This window comes from Schistocerca nitens, chromosome 5, assembly GCF_023898315.1.
Source record: "Schistocerca nitens isolate TAMUIC-IGC-003100 chromosome 5, iqSchNite1.1, whole genome shotgun sequence".
Classification (NCBI taxonomy): Eukaryota; Metazoa; Arthropoda; class Insecta; order Orthoptera; family Acrididae; genus Schistocerca; species Schistocerca nitens.
This window is the reverse complement of record NC_064618.1, coordinates 288,676,173-288,698,154: the sequence shown is the minus strand read 5'-3', so window position 1 is coordinate 288,698,154 and position 21,982 is coordinate 288,676,173. Positions and strand designations below refer to the sequence as shown.

Here is a 21,982-nt window from a genome sequence, read left to right as displayed (position 1 = left end):
GACTGATGACTTTAGCAGTTAAGTACCTTAAGATTTCACACACATTTTTTTGCATTCTCTGAAAACAACCTAGAACAGACAGTTGGGAAACCCACTCACGATGAAAATATATTGGATCTAATGTCAATAAATAGATCTGACCTCTTTCAGGATGTTCACATCGAAACTGGTATCAGTGACCACAACATGGTTGTGGCAACAATGATTACCAAAGTACAAAGCACAACTAAAACAAGCAGAAAGATATATATGTTCAGTAAAGTAGATAACAAATCAGTAGTGTCATATCTCAATGAGGAACTTGAAACTTTCAGCAAAGGTAGGAGCATGTAGAGGAACTATGGCTCAAGTTTAAAATAAAAATTGATAATGCAGTGGATAGCTGTGTACCCAGTAGTACAATTCATAATGGGAGGGAATCTCCTTGGTATACATTCACTGTGAAGCAACTTCTAAACAAACAGCAATTAATGCATATTAAGAGTAAAACAAAGCGTAGGGCTATAGATAGAGAGATCCATTTGGCTATCAAGAGAGCAATGCGTGATGCCTTCAATGACTACCATAGCATAACTTTGTCAAATGATCATTCATAGAACCCAAAAAAATTCTGGTCTTATTTGAAGGCTGTTAGTAGCACCAAAGTTAATGTCCTGTCCCCAGCAAATGAGATAGGAACTGAAATTGAGGGTAGCAAAGCAAAATCTGAAATGCTTAACTCTTTTTTCAAATGTTCCTTTACAAAGGAAAACCCAGGAGAATTGCTCCAGTTTCGTCCTCCTACCAGTGAAAAGTTGAATGAAATACGTTTTAGTGTCTGTGGTGTTGAGAAATACCCAAAATCGTTGAAACTGAGCAAAGCGCCAAGCCCAGATCGAGTCCCTGTCAGATTCTATACTGAATTTGCAGCTGAGTTCGCCCCTCTCTGTGATACACATTCTCATGGTAAAAATAGCATTTCTACTATGTGAGAAAGATAACGTGTGACAGTGAGAGGAAACTAAGCAATGTATAATTAAAGGTTCAGCAGCAAGGCTTATTTGATCATTGATCTGGAGACCTGCTTATCTGCTTTCCCTTATAATCTCGCCATTAAATAAACTATTGTCTTTGTGATATACAGTGCATTTATTTCTACAATTTTCATGTAAATAATTCACACACTACGCTGCAGCCATAACGTCTGAGTGACTACAAGAAAGTAATCTGTTAATAAGAAGTAGAGCAAAGTAAGATGCTGTATTAAGAAATGTAAAGGTTATGAACTATGAATATGTGTTGGGGTTGGGGATTAATGTCAAACTGGGAAGCTGATGTGAATAGATTACTGCTTTGTTATGTTGAACTGCTTGCTATTCTTCGTGTTTTTTATGTCCCTCTTAACAAATATCGACGAAACATATTTCGAATGTTGATATACAATTCTGCTTTAAAACTGATTCCACCTACAAACTGCAAACACCTGAGACAGTCCTTCTGCTGACTCCTTGGATGGATACACTGTATTTCCGATCGCTAAGCTAGAGTTACATGACCAGCTGCTTTTGATCAGACAGTGTCTGCCACCAAAGATTGTTGAGTTTATTATATATTACAGCCAAGAGAAAAATGGTTTCTGTGGAGGTTAACTTTTCTGGCAGTAGTAGCATGTTAAGATGACTGGTGCTGTACTCATCCCTCGAAATATCCTCAGGAGTTAGGTATACATGCAATAAAAAATATTAGAGCGGTTATTACAACCTGCACTCTGTGTACAAAATCTGTAAGTTGCAATCTGTTAATCCTATCTAGGTCTCTGCTGACACCAATGCTACCCACATGTCAATACCAGTATTCTCTCTTACCTCAAGTGTGTGGGATGATTATGGCCGTTGCTGGATGGAGTGGCCAATGCACAAATTACAGGTTTCCAGCTGTTATTCACCATATGTGGGCGATTTTTTTGAACAGTCGGTGGTTTGTGCGACAGAGGGCTCGCGAAAGGCCACCTCACTCATTCTCTCATGTAGTTTCGTATCTCTCATGTCTGTGGGATGCTTCTACCTGTGTGACTGAGAGCAATTACTCCCCACCCAATTACATCCACAATTAGCATTGTGGCAGGATAACTGTGACCCTGGCAGTATGGTCAAGATAAACAGTGCAGAGACCATGCGCATTTGCGGCAGCAAAACAATTCTTCGCAGCACACTTTAGCAATGTCTTGTGTGCATTTCTTTAATGGAAAATACTTGTCTGTAGAAAGTCTCCTACTCCGATTTGCCAGCCAAAAGTGTGTGTGTGTGTGTGAGTGTACATACCGATCTTCCGGCATTATTTACAAGTCTACTGTAACTTTATAGTATCAGACTCCTCTAAGGGAGATTGATAGTGACATAATTGTTTTTAGCCCACTAACAATGCAGGGATAAGTTGCTTACAGTGAAAACGACTACTTGTCATTACCAGGAGCGTATTTGGTAGTTGTTTAATTGAGATACCACTGTTGTTGTTAGTACCACACATAGGTAATTCTCCAACGTGGGATGTCAATGTCATTTGTTGTAACATCAGATTGTGCTATTTGTTTAACATGGGATATCGATGTACAAGCTGAAATATTGCACTGTGCTACTTTTTTAACATGGGATGTCGTTATACTTGTTACAATATCACATTGTGGTAACCGTTAAAAATTTAAAGCCTAATATCTAAGAGCGTCTTTGGCCACCAGTCTTGAGAAGTGGGAGTATTTCAGTCAAAAAAGTAACCAATTACTTCTAGAATTATAAACAGCAATGACAGGTGACCATATGTCAGAGTGCTTACAAAAAAATACCATCATTTTAACACACTATGACATTACACATTAAAAATGCAGGGACAAATTCCTCAAAAAGTTGGTACGTGGCAATAGTTTATTTGTTTCAGTAACACAAAGTTATAATTGTTCAGTCTCATATTTACTTGTATCTTTGGATTAAGATCTTGAAAAGTGGGAGAAAAATTGTTCAAAATGTAACAAATTACCCTAAAATCGTGTGGTTATACATCCATTGGAGTGCTTCCATAAAATACCATTATTCTTAACACACTATTATAGTAATGAGCGGAAGGGTTTAATAATACTTATATCCCACTATCCAATGTCTTTCTAATATGCCTGGGAGGCAGTGGCTGATCTCTCTGATGATCCTTTCACTAAGGTGGACAGACCTCAGATAACAAGGCTTACTCCACTGGCCTAGAGAGAGAGGGGAAGGGGGGACTTGGTTTCTAGGCGTATTTAAGTCACCCTAATGATCTCCATTAAATGGGAAAGATGACCTTGATTTTGGTCCTTGTACCAGCACAGTTGATGAGTGACCTTGGAGGGACTTATCTTGACACATGATTGGTATCAGGTTACATCCTGATCTTGAATATATCATAAGCAGTTGCTCAAGAGGAGTTGACCTCTTTGAGATGAGTTCGTTATCTGTTCCAGAACCCACGTAATTCTACTAGTAACGTAGTGAAGCCACTAAGTTGGTGGTAAGTAAGCTTCCCACAGTCCACAAAAATAAATATTATTTTTATGTAAGTATACTTCGCAAGCCTCGCAGAAAAATCATTTTGATAATGAGCCTACTTCACATTGGCCTTTAAAACAACCTTATTTGGTGCTGTGTAAACTTTGCATTACTGCTGAAGGGCACAAGAGACTTAAGTAAATAGTATTTCCGAACAGACAGGAACTACAACTGGTGCAGTGGGCTAGGAATAGACGCCATGAGTGTGCAGAGAAGGTACAAATATTCCTGTGAATGCAACAGAGAAATACAGTTGCTAGTACGTATGTTTCCTGCGACCTGTAAAGTAAGCACTGAAGGTGCAAGTATCAGATGTTTACTGCTAAAAGCCGAGGGCTCAGTTTCCGACCAACACCGTATGGAAAGTCAGTGAACATCGGTACAAGTCTCTAATATGCCATAATTCAACTCAAACTATATGGAGGCGAAAAGTAATTTATGTTACACAAGCTACTGAACTTCCAAAAAGCATGACAACAAACAATTATCAGATCACATAGTGGCAGTTCAGATCAGACCAAAGAGCCCTCACGAAAATCTGTATTATTCGCGTGCTTGGAAATTTGAAAGGAAAAGCAATCACAAAAACATCAGTTTACCATCACAAAGTTGAAAGGAAAATATTACACATTATTATAACTCAAAATGAGACATTCTAATTCTTCAATCCGTTTTCAAGACAGAGCATTCATGAGAACTCAACAGCCTCTTTTCGCTACCAATGTCAGAATGGCATTAGTCGTTTGTGGTAGAGCTCTCTCTGTTTTCATTGGTAGTGGGCAGGTGCTAGAGAGGCTACACTTGGCCTCTGACGAATCTAAAGGTACAAGTACGAAAATAGGCGCACCCTTTCGATGTGTAAAAACCTCTCTGCTCTGTTCCTACTCAATCTCAAGGTGGAAAAACAACACACACTACAACACAGGTTCGAGTTTCAGCAAAAACCCAAATTCAACTCAGCTACACAGTAAAGCATTCTGGTTCTCATACACAGAAGGAGGTACAGTTGTACAAAAATATATAAATACTAGATGTGTAGAAAAGCTTGTTTCTCTTCCAGAGCCCCATTACTATCATATACTGTAAAGGCAACTTGTTGCATTGATCACTGAGAATATTCATATCGAGAGCTTTACTAAGCAGAACGGTTCTGATTAATCTATTTCAACTTGTATTTGTCTTTTCTTCTCTTTAACTTTCAAATATTTGGTTCTTCTCTATGCCTTCCCAGTGTGGCATGACCAAGAGTCATCTCATCAGTTATTTATAGAAGCAAAGCAATGTAGAATGATTTGGCTAGATCCGCTAAAAATACCTGAGAACTTGTTTCGTCGACTTCTGACCATATTTCTTGACTGTTTCATCTCTCTAATTTAACCATCCAACTCCTGTTCATCGCTTTCCCATGTTTCAGCTCCTTGTTATCTATTGCTTCCTTTCAAGTTCTCAACAATCTCTTGTTCCTACAGTTTTATTTTATTATTTTTATATTTATTTTGTCATTTTCCAACGTATGTTGAAACAGGTACTGAAAGTTTACCATCACATTTAATTTTGTTTCATATTGTCACTAGATGTTTTCTTTATTTACAAGTGTTTCATGTCACACTTAATGTTTCAATTTACATAAATAAGTATAAAATTGAAGTGGTGCACTTGGAACTGATAACTATGTTTAGCTGTACACAAACTATATTATGCAACACTGAAAGCAAAATAAGAAAATTGAAGTTGTTATTTGGTAACTAATGTTTTTAATTTCCTTAACAAAAAACTACTCTTGGTGGTGTAGTGCACAGCTGTTGTGTCGCTGTTGTTAGTTTGAGATGCAGATGCAGTCTCCTAAAATTCTTGTTGGTGTTTTCTTCATCTCTGCATAACTACTGCAACCTACATCCATTTGAATTTGTGAGCCATGGCGGCCGGCGGTAGGGTCTTCCACTTGCATCGCCGATAGCGATATTCAGCTTCCTGCTATCTTTGACTGCTCCCCTGGTGGTTTTCCAGGTGAAAGTGTGACGAGGAAGTCTCCAGTCGGCGTTGAACGAGCCAACTTGTGTTGTAAACTAGCCCACGTCCCTAACTGTGGTGCATGGGCCTCGCCATGCTCGCCACCCTAGTTGGTTGGTTGGTTGTTTCGGGGAAGGAGACCAGACAGCGAGGTCATCGGTCTCATCGGATTAGGGAAGGACGGGGAAGGAAGTCGGCCGTGCCCTTTGAAAGGAACCATCCCGGCATTTGCCTGGAGCGATTTAGGGAAATCACGGAAAACCTAAATCAGGATGGCCGGACGCGGGAATGAACCGTCGTCCTCCCGAATACGAGTCCAGTGTCTAACCACTGCGCCACCTCGCTCGGTCGGCGCCACCCTAGTCTTTTGGCGTGTGCCGGATGTACGGTGCCGATCATTGGTCGCCTTGACGTGCAGAATTGGGTGGGTTCGTCGTCTCACGCTGAACAGCTTCCCAGCTCGTAATTTGCAAGCTCCAAGTTGTGTACGACTTTTATTCTGTGTTTAACTAAGAAGATTCTTGAAACTTATTGTGGCATGGGTAGCTGCTGAAGATGGTTCTGAACTTGGTTGCACAGTGGCAATTTTAAGGAGGCTGATGTTCCTCATTCTGTTTCTGATCATCTGTGTATTGCGTGTTTTAAGTGGTTTTCATGCAAATTTTAATTTGTTTTAGGACATATTGTCCGCTTTTGGACTGGCTGCAGTTGTGTTCGTACCTGGTAGCTGTAGAGTTAATGGCTTAATCATTTGTCATGGCCAAATTTGGTATGTTTATTTTCCTGCTAATTTACTGGGAGATGGGTAATGTTAGAGTAATGCTCCATAATAATTTGTGGGCGTGCTTATTATATATTCCAGTTTGGCTGTGATTTGACCTTGTCTTCAATGCAATCTATTTGTGCTGCAGGCCAAATGTTAAGATTGCTCGTTCCCTGACGTCGGCGCGATTATGGATTCTTGTCCGAACCGCTCATTGTGGGGCCGGTCGGATTACATATAAATATATACCACCTGCTATGTGAACGCTCGTATTGCCTGCTGGCCGTAGCATTATTGCTTCCAAACACTGCTATAGGCCTTAACACCGTTCTCTAAAGTTAAGTGCAATTTGGGAATCATTCTGAGTCATTATGTCTGTTAGTTAAGTGAGGCCACTTTGTTAATATTAGCATTTCTATAAGTCATTTTACTGGATGAGTTATTACTAGCTATTCTTATTTAACACTTATTCGTGTATCTTTTTAGTATAAGCATATTTTACTGTGGTCCTTAATGTGGGCAGTTCAGTTTTAGTAAGCTTTAAGATATCTTTGTTCTTTATCAAGTTGCGGTAATATATGGCTGTGTAACTTTGGTTGGAAGTGTATAGTGTTATTAGTCTCTTGTGATATGGTTAAACAAGAACGATTATTCATGATTGACTATTCACCATGCCTTCCATCAATGATTTTGGTTGTGGATGCAAAATAATATGACTCTTATTCGTCTTTATGTAACTCAATCAAAGTGAAGATTTGTATATTGCATCAGTAAGAGGGCAAATGTCTGAACTGAAGTTTATAATAAAGTCTGTTTTGAGTCAAATTAAAATTGTAAAACAATCACAAGCTTGTCCATCACCAGTGATCCTGGGCTTCCTATTTCCTTTAAATAACTTTGGTGAGATTGTAATTTTGATTTTCTAAAGAATTGAATAGTACCACAGTTCAATGTGCTTCCTATACTCAGGCTTTGGTCCCTCTTTACAACTGTTAGCCCTCACGTTTCCCTCCATTACCAACTTAATTTTTCCTTGATTCTTCAGGATGTGACCTATCAACCAGTAGATTCTCATAATCAAGTTGGCCCACAAATTTCGATTTTTTCTAACTCAGAACTCCACCTTTTCATTAATAATCTAATACAGGGGCGGACAAACGCTACACACGGCTCATGAGCGCACAGTGCTGCATCTGTGCTGCTCGCGTGCAATCGTCAACCAGGGCAGTGGCGACAGCCGGCAGGTTGCGGTAGTGTAGTACCAGGCTAAGCCGCGGACGTTGATGTGAAGTGACCACTATGTAGTGAATGTTGTATTTCAAGAACCGGAAAATGCAGAGTGAATCTAGGAAACAGAGAAGTGGAGATCTGCTATCTTTTAAAAAGGAATGGGAGAATCATTTTTTCTTGTGCAAAAACGTGAAAATTCGAAATATTTAATTTGTGGCAGTTTCTCGCTGGTCAGCAGAAGTTTAGTATTGAACGCCATTATAATAAATTTCACAAGGACGAGTACAATTTATTGTCGGATTCTGAGCAGATGGGGAAATTGACTGAGCTTAAGAAGAGCGATCTGACGATACTATATGAATCTGACGTAAGTTGCTGTTGTCACGAGAGATCTGCGACTTTCTTTCGTCATGTCTCTCATCCACCTGATTTAACATTTTTTGGAACACTGTCTTCAATTTTTCAGGACGACAACAATGATAGCCCAGCGCACATGCAAGTTATAAGAATGCACTTAATATAGCGAGAGCTGGACAACCATTTGCTGAAGGTGAGTTTATAAAGGAGTGCATCAATGACGCTGCTGATTTACTTTCCCCACTGAATGCAAATTAGTTTCGAGGTATCACTCTTTCTCAGCGGACTGTAAGTCATCGCATAAGTGCCATGGCATGTGACATTTACCGTCAATTAAGAAGTGCAGTTCAGTGCATTTTCCGTAGCACTTGATGAGCCCACAGATATTTCAGACACCGCGCAATAAGTGATTTATGTCTGTGGCCTAGACACTGCTTTGCACATAACAGAGGACTTTTTAGATATGATACCTTTAAAAAGCACGATCACTGGCGCGGACTTCCTAAAAGCCGTTGAAGAGGCTGTCGATTCAGCTGGCTTAAACTGGGAACGTTTGGTGTCAGTGACAACAGACGGAGCACCTACAGTGAAAGGGGAGCAAATAGGATTTGTTGGATTACAAAGACAAAAGCTACAGCGTACAGAAGAATCATTGTACAGCATCCACTGCATTTTGCACCACGATGTACTCTGTGCAAAAGCAGCAAAACTGGGGGACCTCATGCAAGTGGTTATTCAGGCAGTTAATTATTTGAGATCCCATGGGCTTACACATAGACAGTTTCACATATATTTAGCTGAAATTGGGGAAGAGTACGGTGATGTGCCATACCACAGTGAGGGCCGCTGGCTTAGCCACAATAATGTACTCAAAAGATTTTTTCAGCTGAGGATACCAACAAATCAGTTTTTAAAGAACAAAGGAGGGTACAATCCCAAGTCAGAAGATTCAGAGTGGGTTGCCGACCTGCCATTTTTAGTGGACATTACCGGACACATGAATGCATTGAACACAAGTTTGCAAGGAGAAAATCAGCTAATTTGTGAAATGGCTGAAAAGGTGCAAGCTTTCACTAGTAAGCTTGAGCTGTGGGAACGACAGCTCTCATCAGGGAACGCAGTGCATTTCCCTACTCTGTCTTCTGTGCGAGAACAGAAGTGCAAAGAATATGTTTCCATACTTAGTGCAACAAAAGAGGAATTTCTCAAGCGATTGGGGCATATATCATATTTATCCCAAGCTTTTGAATGGTTCTTGAGACCATTTGCTGTTTCTGTAGATGATATTCATCCCAATTTGCAAATGGAATTAATAGATTTACAGTGTAATTCTCGTCTGAGAGACAAGTTCCTTTTGTCAAGACGTGTAATGTGCTCTCATCAAGACTTTTCACAGCAAGAGGTTCCTCGTCTCCATAGTGAAGCCATGAAGATAATGTCAATGTTTGGCTCGACATACGTTTGTGAGAGATTTTTTTCTGTTATGAAAATTAATAAATCTCGGTTAAGAGCAAACATCAGTGATGAAAATTTACGTAACTGTTTGCGTTTGTCTGTATGTAGAAATTTTGTTCCAGACATTAAACGTATTGTAAACTCCACCTGTGATGATTAAATAAAATGTATCGTAGGTATTAGGTACTCTTTCAAATCATGATTTCTTTCAAGCACTCATACTAACCTTATTCCTTCATTCAATAAAGCAAGCTAGGAAACAAAATGAGGAAGGAGTGGAGAGATGGTATGGTGGGGAGGAGAGAGAAGCGGGTGGCCAACTTGCCCCTGTGTGTACGCAGAATACCTGATACCTGCACACGAGCAAGTGCATGGCACATGTGCAGGATTCCTGCCCGCCCCTAATCTAATATAGACATCTGATTCTCAGCATTCTTTTGTACCATCACAGTTCAAAAGTTTCTGTTCTCTCTCTGTCTAAATTGGTTATCATTCAGACATCATTTCTGTACAACGCTACACACTGAACAAATATATTTGTAAAAGATTTGCTAACACTGAAATTTATTGAATTTATTTTCAGGGTTAAAGAATTTCTCTTTTACAAACAAGCATTTCTTGCAGCTTCCAGTCTACATTATAAAGCCTCTCTACTTGGACCATTGTCAGTTAATTTGCTGTAAAATTATCAAAATTACTACTACCTTTAATGTATCATTTTGCAGTATAATTTCCTGAGGAAGATTTGATTCAATTTGACTACATACATTACACTGTTCGACATGGGTTTTATTTCTGATATTAAAGTTTGTGCTTCTAGACCATTTTACCACGGGAAATTCAAATATGTAAACAAAATATCGTTGTCAGGGATACTTTTTATGTAATATGTATATATATGTATATTCACAATTTAAGGCATACACAGAGACGTTGTAGAGAAATACGGGTATGTTGCCGTATCCAATAGTGATAGAACGTGATAATTTCTTGTGCAACAGCAGGTGGGAAGAATCAGACATCATTACGTTATCCCCCGCCACACCTATGTCATTAAGACCACCTGAAACATCTCATTAACTCGAACGGCGACAGCCAGTCGCTGCCTCGGCAGTAAAGCTTCACGCCTCCTAGGGGCAGGTGCATCGAGTTTACAACAGTGGTGTTAGCCGAAATTTGTGTCAGTCTTAACGAGTGGGTGTTTTGGCTGACAAGTAACTGTGTGTCATATTTCCAAGCACTGTTGAATCTTTTAGTTCCTGTGTGTAAACTGATTGAGCCTGGTGCTGAAGGTAAAACGACTGCTTGTTTTTACACATCAGCGTTCCTCTAGTTCCCTACTGTTAATTTAATACAGGTGTATTACCAGAGTGGTATTTTTAAATTTGCACAAATGCCACGTCCTCGTGGATGTTGATATAAGCCGGACTACTTCTGCTACATCTGTGGGAAGTTCACTTTTGCCAGAAATAGGAAGAAAATTTCTTCAATCACAAAGAAAGCATACAAATATTACTTTGGAGTAGAGGTAGGAGACCAAGATAAAGAATGGGCACCACATTTCTGTTGTGCTACATGTTACTGCAAACTAATTCAGTGGTGGAAAGGTAAAGAGAATGTGGCGTTGTTTGCTGTTCCCAAGGTGTGGAGGGAGCCTAAGGACCATGTTACTGATTGTTATTTCTGTCTAACAAAAATTCAGGGTTTTACAAACAAAAAGTCGAAGAGGCACATTGTTTACCCAGATCTGCCTTCAGCGAGAATGCCAGTGCAGCATTCCGACAACCTTCCAGTACCTTCAAGAGCCCGAGGTCAAATTCCGAGTGACAGTGAAATAAGTAGTACTGAAGAAATCACAGATGATGATTCTTTATATCACTGCACAAGTGAGTCATCGCCACATTTGTTAACACAGGCAGATTTAAACGATTTAGTACGTGATCTAGGACTAAGTAAACAAAAGGCACAGCTGCTTGGTTCAAGATTACAAGAGTATAATCTACTGCACCAAAGTACCAAAATCAGTGTGTTCAGGCACAGAGAACATGCCTTTATTTCTTATTTTTCAACTGACGAAGCACTGACATTTTGCAAAGACGTTGCTGGCCTGATGAAAGTGCTGAACTTCACTTATATTTCACAGGAGTGGAGACTTTTCATTGATGCACCGAAAACAAGTCTGAAGGGTGTTTTGCTCCACAACGGAAATAAAATACCCTCTGTTCCAGTAGCTTACGCTAGTTTGACAAAAGAGAATTACGAATTCGTACAAAGGAGCTAAATTCATTAAAATACAAAGAACACAAATGGAAAATATGTGCAGATTTCAAGGTAATTGCTATGTTACTGGGAATGCAACAAGGCTACACAAAGTATGCCTATTTTCTTTGCGAGTGAGATAGTCGAGACCGAAATTCTGACTACGTGAAAACGAAATGGCCTAGGTGAAGATGGAAAGTTGGCGAAAAGAATGTACAACGTGAAAGTCTGGTAGCTCCTGAATATATACTACTTCCACCACTTCACATCAAACTTCGCCTGATGAAACAATTCGTGAAGGCCATGGATCCAACAGGCTGTGGGTTTGCATATCTAGCTACCAAATTCCCCCATCTTTCAGCTGCAAAAATAAAGGAAGATGTATGTGTGGGCCCACAAATCAGGGAGCTGCAGAAAGATGCAAATTTTGAAGCATGTTTAACTGATAAAGAAAACACCGTATGAGACTGTTTCAAGATGGTGTCGGAAAACTTCCTTGGAAGAAGAAGAGCTATTAACTACAAAGCAATGGTGAAGGATGTGATCAAAGCATATCAGGATTTGGGGTGCAATATGTCTTTGAAGGTACATATGATGGACTCTCATCTGGACTACTTCACAGAGAGTTGTAAAGACGTATCGGATGAATATGGGGAAAGATTCCATAAAGACATTTCTACCATAGAAAGGCGCTATGAAGGGAAGTGGGTACCTTCTATGTTAGCAGATTATTGCTGGAATATCATTCGAGAGAAGAAAAATTCACAATACAAGAGAAAAAAGTTATGTGCATTACAATGCAGTGGCTCAATGTTTGTCAATTTTCTGTAATTTCTCATGTCAAATAAATGCTTTAATGTGTATACACAAAGGTTACTGTGTTATATGTTAGATCCCACCATCCATTAATGTGATGAACTTATAACATCATAAAGATGTGCATTTGTTTGTCGAATTTCACCTCACGTTTGCTGCACTATATCAGGAACTGAAAAGAGAAATAAAATTGCGATAACTCATAAACTATCCCTGACAGAAAAGAACCAAAAACAGTTTTCAATTCAGCACTCAAAATACAACTAGGATCACAATATTTTTTATCAGAAATAGAAAAAAAGGTTTTTTTGTAGAACAGTGTTATTATCGATTTCCTACATTTCTGTAATATTCTGAGATTTAATCTGTAATTCATAAGCAATAAATTATTGTCAAAGTCCACAGCTGAACTTGGATTTTTTTTACTTTAAAATCTCTGTTTTATTGTTATATAATCTCAAACTTCCTGACAGATTAAATCTGTATGGTAGACAAGAACTTGAACCCACTAGACTGACATCATCTTCTGCAATATATATAGATAACAAAATGAGCAGTATCAACTATGGTGCTACAGAAAAGATCATCTTAGAATTAGGGATATCTGACCATTCAGCCTTTCTTATCTCATTGCCAAATTTAGATGAAACTGTAATAGTGCAACTAGCCAGGAACTTCAGCCAATGAAATGTGATTACATTTGTCTTGAGACTAAATGAAACTTTCTGGTCTTTCAGCAACCAGTATTCAGTAAACATAAACTACAATGCTGTATCAGAATTCATGAGTGCTTTCAATGAATGTTTCTCCTTCATAGCAACACATGACTAAAACTGTAAAAAAAAAGAAAAAAGAAAGAAAGAAAAACTCGTGTGTAATTGAAGGTGTCAGGATATATAATATTAGAAACAGGAAACTGCAAATGGAAGCAAAGAATAACTGTGATGCAGAGTTTCCTATGTATGTAAACAAATACGAAAGAATATTTGGCAGAGTATTTAAATGGGCAAAACAATTGACAAACAGTAAATACATATGAAATACCACAAATAAATCAAAAGCTGTATGGAAGGTTGTCAAGACTGAAATAAGTGCTGAAAAAATCAGAAATAGATGGCAATATGATTACAAATTCCAGACATATATTTGAAGAGTTCACCGGGTATTTTATACCCCAAAACAAAAATTATGATCTCCCTCCTCCACACATAAATCCCAATATCATGTGACACAGTTGAGAAGAATTCGATTTTACTTGCGAATCCTGCTATGAAGTGGCTTACATTTTAAAATGACAAGAATTTTAAATCTGTGGGCTGGGATGAAACTCCAACAAAAATAATAAAGGCAGGATGCGATAATATTGCACCCCACCTTTGTCATAATAAATCAATCATTTGATAAGGACTGCTTTATGGACAGGCTCAAATACACGGAAGTTTGACGCATCCACAAAACGACAGACAAGAGGAGATAGGAAATTTTCGCCCAGTATCAAAACTACCAATTTGTTCTAAAACATTTGAGGGAATAGTGTATAAACAAATAGAAAATTATAACAAAACATTATTCTTATTAATCAATATTGATTTAGGAAGGGGAAAGCTCACGGTGCACACTATTAATGAACTAATCACTAAAATAAGCGAATGTCTCAGTTACAAGGAGTGCATATCTGGTACTTTCTGTGACTCCACTATAGCATTTGTTATGGTGAACTGAAAGTAGCTGCTCCTCAGATTAGTTTCTCATGGCTTCCATGAGAAATCTTTAAGCTGCTTCTCATTCTGTCTCAAAAATAGAAAACAGAGGGTAGTTATATACATAATGGTGAGAAATATTGCTCCAGTTAGAAGGAAATACAAGTAGGCATACCCCAAGGCTCCATACTAGGCCTGTTACTCTTACTGTATTGTCAGGTAAGGTAACTTCAGCTACAATTCTGCATCCAAACCAGTCAACAACAGTATTCTCCTGTAAAAACACTGAAGAATTCGCACAGAAAACGAAACAAACTCTTCAAGAACTAGAAAATTTTATAAATAATAATGCTGTGAAACTAAACCTAACAAAACGCAAATTGTATACTTCGGGACCAAATTAACTTTTGAATATATAATACAGTTAAATGACGAAGGTGGAGAACTGATCACTACTGAATCTGTTAAATTTCTTGGAGTGACTATAAAGAAAAGCTTGTCATGGGCTGACCTTGTGGATTGTTTACTGAAATGATTAAATAGTTTTGTTTATTCAGTGAGGGTACTAAAAAAGTAATTGACTTAGGTGTTTAGAAAATTTTGTATCATGCATATTTTATATCAGTTGTAAGATATGACATCATTTTTTTGGGTGTTGAAAAAGGAAACCGCCTCAGAGTTTTCAAACTACAGAAAAAGATTATCAGAGCTATGACTGGAAAAAACAATAGACGATCATGCAAAACTTTATTTGCAAATGTTGACTTATTGACAATTTCTTCTATGTTTGAATATGAATCACTTCTCTTTGAGCTAAAAAACCCACATCTTATGAAACAAGGCATAAACAAGATAACATGATAACTTGCCACAGACTAAAATTATCTGAAATTACTCCATATTACACGTCTTTGAAGATTAGCAAAATAGTATGATCAAAGTTTGAGGACTGCAAGCTAGAGCCCACAGGAGCAAACATGGAAAAATATTTGAAAAGCAAATGTAACTACACAGTAGATGGTTTTATAAATGAGGAAGACAAGTAGGAGATATTAAATTAAAATTGTTTTTCTGCTTTTCTACATTATGTTCTATCACTGTATGTATATGTCGTCGTTTAATGACAGAGTATATTATTTTTATGTGCTGGTGTAAGCTGTCGCCAGCACACCGGTCGGCAAAGAGGTTGCAAGAAGATCGATGATCGGCGCTGAATCAAGAATGCCTATCAGGAGAGAGGCCAAAGACAGACTCGTAAGCAATGTGTCGCCAACGTCCAGTCAACCACCAGTACTTAGACCGACGCCGCGGACTGGAGGGTCCTGTCAGTGACAATCAGTCAGTCAGTCACAGACAGGGTCAGTCACAGTCTCAGCCTCAGTCACTATTCTAGTTGGCATCTGTCAGTTCACGTCACCTGCTATGAGAGTGTATTGTTCATAGTGGGACTTGTACTTCACCAGCAGTGAGTCTAACTTGGACTTTCATGGAATAGCTTGGCGACTTGCTTAAAGGTAAGTAGCTTCTTGTTCTTATGAATAAAGAACCCTGTTAATACTTGTGTGCAGTTGTGTCGTAGAAAGAGGATACTGGACACCAAACAACATCCTCTCCCATGCTTCCCCTAGTACAGGACACTACAGTATCAATGACGACGCAAAATTTTGTAGTGTCCATACTTATAAAATATGTATGTAGGTAAACTATGCATCTAAGTATCTAGGTGTATAGAAAGTTTCCTTTATGTAGAGGTATGTGTTCTTCTTATATATAGCGATATTTACAAACAACAGAAACAAACAAAAGTACTTAAAAAGAACAAAATTTTAAACCATTGTGGAAAATTTTAAGAAACAGGAAGAAATGTAACATGTATTTATCTTTTTACATTTTAATGGGTTTCTGGGTACAAGGGCGTGCTTTCTTTTAATGCATCTTTTTTATGTATGCCTATGTAGGCATGGAATTATTCACTAATGAGTCACCAATGTTTCAATCAAAGCACTGTTTATAACATGTCATGTGACAATAACGATTCTGTTCAATTTTATTCCACTCTATTCCATAACTTTTACCATCTTGGGCAAGTATTCAACCAACAGAGCTAGCCAAGAATGACTCAGACTCATCCTCACAGCTTAGCTTTACTTCTGCCAATACCTCATCTCCTACCTTCCAAACTTCACAGTTCTCCTGAGGAACTTGAAGGACTAGCACTCCCGAAAGAAAGGATATTGCGGAGACATGGCTTAACCACAGCCTGAGGAATGCTTTACGAGTGAATTTTCACTCTGCAACAGAGTGTGTATTGATTGAAACATTCTGGAAAATTAATACTGTGTGCCAGACGAGGGCTGGAAGTTGCAGCATTCTCCATCATTAACTTATTTGACCGAGAAATTTTATGATTCGAGAAGGGCTTTTAATATCAACGTGGAACAAAGCATAGTGTGTTTCAGGTATGTTTAATTTTTTGTAGAATATTCTTCATAGAATGAACAAAATCAGTCAGCTTTACATCAATCACGATTTTGGAACTCCATAATTTCTTCCGCTCACAACAACACGGTCATCCCCACTAAATTACATACTTTACTGTCAATATTCTCTGTCATACATGTAATTTGTTCATTTCGTATAGTGAAACCACTAAGTTCAAAAGGCTCACACTTGTGGTACATTTACAAAAAATAGAAACCAATAATAGAGAAAGAAAGAGTATTAAAATATTTCATCAGGTGAAATAAAATCTTCAGATTTAATTTAAAAAAGAAAACAGTGCAGCAAGAGAGTAATGATCTAATGACACGATTCCTTCTCCAAGGGAACTAGAGGTATTATAACGCAATCTATCAAATCTGAAAGCAATGTTAGTTGCTATTAACTACAGCAGAGATCGCGAACTGACTGGTTCGGGCAAGTTGGGGGTAACCAAGCAGACTGCCTCAGAAAAGCCTGTTCTCCAAAAAAGGGAAACAAATTGGCTATAGCATACACAAGAAGATAAGCACTCTGAAGCTGAGCTACAAAACATTTCTCTTGCTCTATTACCATTTATTCAACAGATACACCGACTTCTATACAGAGGAGAGCACAGTGTAACTTATTATCACTTCGATTTCTGTCTGTAGTTTCTTAGTCTTGCTGCTGTCCTATCATCAGTGAAACAAAGGTAAACGTTTTCCCTTGATCAATATGAATATTCTAGAACTTGAAACGGAGCTGTCCACGTTGTAGCACAATTCTCTACTTTCTCTTACTTCTTAAAATGTGTATTTCGAACTTTAAGTATGTAAGAACTAATGTGAAACGAATTGGCTCTTAGAGGTACCCACGAAAACGGGTTCTCGAACCAAGATTTTGGAACTTCTTGCTCTTACTAACAGAGTACGTGATACAAATGGCAGAGGGTACATCCCATAGTACCAGTTGTTAGAGATTCTTTCTGTTCCATTCACGTATAAAGCGTGGGTACAATGACTGTTTAAATGCTTCTGTGGGTCCTGGAATTAATCTAGTCCTGTCTATACGATCCCTACGTGATTCGTATGGAAGAGGTTGTAGTATATCCCGACAACCATTATTTAAAATCCGGTTCTTGAAATCTTGTAATGTGTAGTAATATTGCAGAGATCAGTTAATTATCTCCTCCTTCGAGATGTGCGCCTAGTAGATCGGAGTTGATCGGAGTAATTCGTATGGTCGACCAAAGAACTAGTTGAGCTAGGAACATCCTCACCGTTGAATTCCTCTGATATTTTGGCAGGTTGTTGTATACTTATATATAAACTGAGAGGCATGGAATTTGTTATGGTTATGAATGTGTTGTTGTGGGAATAACGTAGCGAAAGATGTTACTCAACTTGAAAGAGGCGTAAAAGATCAGTTTTTGTCGTAAGGCATAATGGCGGGTACCATCACATGGGAATATTTTTTAAAATGCACCAACGAGTTGTTACGAATATCCGATATTATCAACGACGACTGGGTTGGACGAGGCAGTAAAAATATTGCTGGATCGTATTACCTAGCTAAGACTACGAAACGCAGTTGTACGATTGTGAAAGAAAATAATGAAGCAGCAGATTATTTAGAAGAGTTGGAATTAGAAAGACATGAGATCGACAACGAATCGGTCTCCACCAATGCCAGAGACAGAGCGAGTGAATGGGAATATCATGTACTGTACAACATTAGTTACAGTGTACCAGTGTTATATTTCAATGCTTGTTTCTCAGACGGAAGTTTGTTTTCCTTGGAACAGCTGTGGCAACTACTGTCATATAACTTTAAAGGAGCACTAGAACCCCAAAAGTGGAGTGTGTTGACTCAGCAAGAACACCCTGTTCTAGGGCGACCATTCTTTCAATTACATCCCTGTCAAACAGCCAAATTTTTGGAAATATTTGAAGGCTGCAGCTCGAACCTTCTTATTACGTGGCTAAGTTCTGTAGGACCATTAGTTGGTCTAGAATTGCCTCTGCCATACAGTCATGAACACCTCCACAAGAATTACACTCACACTGAAACTTCCAAAGGAATATTACAGGACAGTGTTGTTAACCATTCAAAAATTCATTTATTGTAAATAAATCTGTGTTTACAAATTTTAGAGTTGCAGTCATAATTTTGACCGCTGTATTGAACATTATTAAAATGAAGAGGCACTATTTATAATAAATTGGTTTTCTTACAGTTATGTTTATTTTATTTATTAAAATTAGTTTTGCATGATATTTTCCTGTATTATATTAGAATAATACCACTGAGCTCAGTAAAAGTGTCTTCCATTATATTACAATAGTTGTTTAGCATTCAAATTTGTATGAATTTTGTTAGCACGTGTTGTTTAGTTTATGATCATGTGTATCCACCTAACTCAGTTGGAAGATAATTAGTTTTTATTGTTTAAATACTTGTAAACCATTCTAATTTTTGGATGGTTAGTAGTGGTGTTGCAGTCATACTTAATTTGGCAATACAGGAATCTGTTGGTTTTTCTTGGAACCATTGGCTAATCTCTGATATAATAATCTGTTGTGATCTAATTTTGTCTGCACTTTCTTGCTACGCCCATTCCATTTTTGGAAGTTCAGTTTTACCTTGTTATTATTTCATAGTTCTTTTATCATAAATTTTTCCTTGGCAGAAGTTCACATACACAAAAACTCTTTGATGCACTTAGCTTCCTTTTCAATATGTTCATTACGTAGCCAGAGTGTTGGTCTCAATAGAAGTATTAATCAGTTGGGGTATCCAGGTCACGATTTTACAATATGGGTATATAGTTTCTAACTTCACAATCTACCAAAATTTTCTGCAGGCAGTCTTTGAATAGAAGGTAACTATTATATGCACAGTCTAAATTAACACTGCGCCAAGGTATGCTAGAAGTAGTGAAAGAGGCAGAATCAAGTATCTCCCTAGAATTGACTGCACACACCATCTAGTGTGGCTATGCATGTAGTAGTGTTATATGTGTCAAAAGTGACTCATATAATTAATGAAGCTGATCACATCTTTTATTCTAGCAGAAATGCTTTTAATGCACATTGACATCTTTCTAATGACATACTTTTCTGGCAATGTAGAATTTATTTATTTATTTTTTCTTTCCATGAACTGCATTCACATCATTTTCCACAAAATATTCACTCAATTGTGTTCATGTGGTATTCGTGTATTTCATTATTATGACGACTCAAATTTGTAGTTGTCAGTTTTTTTGTAGGTGCTCAGCAGAATGTGATAATAATATTAAAGAGGAAAATGCTTCCTAATGTTCCACAAAATTGGATTTATTTTCTTGCGAATCATCTTATGGGCTATCAGGCCACCATCAGGTGACATCTGAATGTCACAAACACAGATAAACATGGTGTGCGACACACACACACAGATATTGTTTGTACAGAAAACACATTAGTGTCAAGGTGTTTGGATAGGATATATAAGAAAAGTATTACAGTAATTACATTAACTAAAAAGGTTGGGTAAACAAAGAAAGTTTTTATGTGAAGATACATATAAAAAATGATGAGAAATATTTACAGTTTGAATCTAGTATTTGGAACAAAAACTTAATTTGACAAGGGTGAAAATGGAAACTGGGTCTGATTATTTAGTATTTGGCTGGCATTTTGTGTCATATGTTTGTTGATTTCCATTAATTATATTCTTTCTGCTTTTTCTGGCAGAATATAAAACTTCACATTCTACATCGAAATAATGAAAATCAACAAACGCTAGATACAGAATGCCAGCCAAGTACTAAATGATCAGTCTCAGTTTCCATTATTTGTTCACCCCTCTTTTTGTTAATGTAATTATTATAATATGTTTCTTATGTATCCTATGTAAACATATTGTAACTTTTGTATTTTCTGTACAAATAATATCTGTGTAAATTGCACATTGTGTTTATCTGTGTTTGCAACATGCAGTTGTCACCTGAAGATGGCCTGAGAAGCCAAAAGCTGGTTCATGAGAAAATAAATTTAATTTTTCAGAACATTAGGAAGTGTTTCCCTCTTTGATATTAATAACTTTGTAGTTGATTAAAAGTCTTCTATATTTTTTTATAAATTTATTCAACTTACAAATACACTAAAGCAATGTTAAAGCGATACCATCACTGATGTTTGCTACACGTTTTAAATAATTTGTCCAGGAACCACTGCTGACCTACGTTTGTGACATATTGCATGCTTACTGATGCCAGCTACAAATTTTTGTATGCAGGTGGCTGCCATGAAAGAATATCCAATGGAAGTGTTTTCAAGGATGCCTCCATAAGTGATGTAATACACAAAAATAGACTGAACTTGCCACCACAAGAATGTTTAACTGGAGGGACAAAGAAATTACCTATGCTTGACGCAAAACACGCACACAGAAGTTTTGAATACCATCTAGGACATGAATGGTTGTTGAAAACCCACTAAGCAATATGGTCTTGATTTTTCATGTCTTCAGCATTGTTGCAACCCAAGAAGGCATGATCTGTCACTCAGACAGCTGAGTGGATTCAGAATTTCTTAAGATGAAATGCAGAATCAAGAAATCAATACAGTCCATAGGAAAGCTATATTTCATATGATTATAAACAGGTGAGGTGACCTCGGGCACATGGAGACAAGATGACACTGTCTTGTCCATCACTACTTCCTCCCAGAACTTACCATGGGGACCTTCAAACTCAAACAAACAAATACATGACTGTTTGGCAAATTACTTTTCAAGCCCACAAAGAGTTATATTGCCACAGTGCAACTGTCAATAAGTGCTGGTGTGAGTACAGAATAGAAATAAATAAGCTTATAGACAAGACAAATTTTTGTACCTTTGGTTGACTGTATCCCTTATTTCCTTTCTTTTTTCATGTATGTCATCAAGAAGCTGCATGGTTTCAAAACTGAATCACATTAACTTAGAAGATGTTTCTATGCCTCTGCCTGACTTCCTCCTTTCCTCCACTCTCCTTTTCTCCCACTGGTACTGAATGCTTAGCAACTTAACATTCTTCTTGATGGAGCTGCTGTTGGTGTTAAATGCAGCAGCAAATGGAGCTGCTGTTGGATGACCAAAACATACAGACACTAGTGCCATGCAGAATGAGATGCAGTAGTTGACCGGGAACATTATTTCCTTTGATCTGGACAGACAGTGCCAGGGATAGCTACTTCCACAGATGGCTACAAAGCACTCCACAAATGCTGTTTAAGGTACTGAAGAGGCAGGAGGATAAAAAGCAGAACGAATACAGTTCCTATGGAATTTTCATGTCATGAGAGCTATGCCAACTATCACCACTACAGAGGGTAGTAACAATAAATAGACTT

The 21,982-nt window shown here is 37.8% G+C and overlaps 1 protein-coding gene across 1 annotated transcript; it reads left to right on the top strand.

The window, feature by feature from the left end:
• The first annotated feature begins 17,876 nt into the window (after positions 1 to 17,876).
• On the top strand, positions 17,877 to 18,836 carry LOC126259462 (ubiquitin-like-conjugating enzyme ATG10). Its single transcript, XM_049956289.1, has one exon. It carries the CDS (start codon positions 18,046 to 18,048, stop codon positions 18,727 to 18,729), a length of 684 nt encoding a protein of 227 aa, XP_049812246.1. The 5' UTR covers positions 17,877 to 18,045; the 3' UTR covers positions 18,730 to 18,836.
• Positions 18,837 to 21,982: the final 3,146 nt, after the last annotated feature.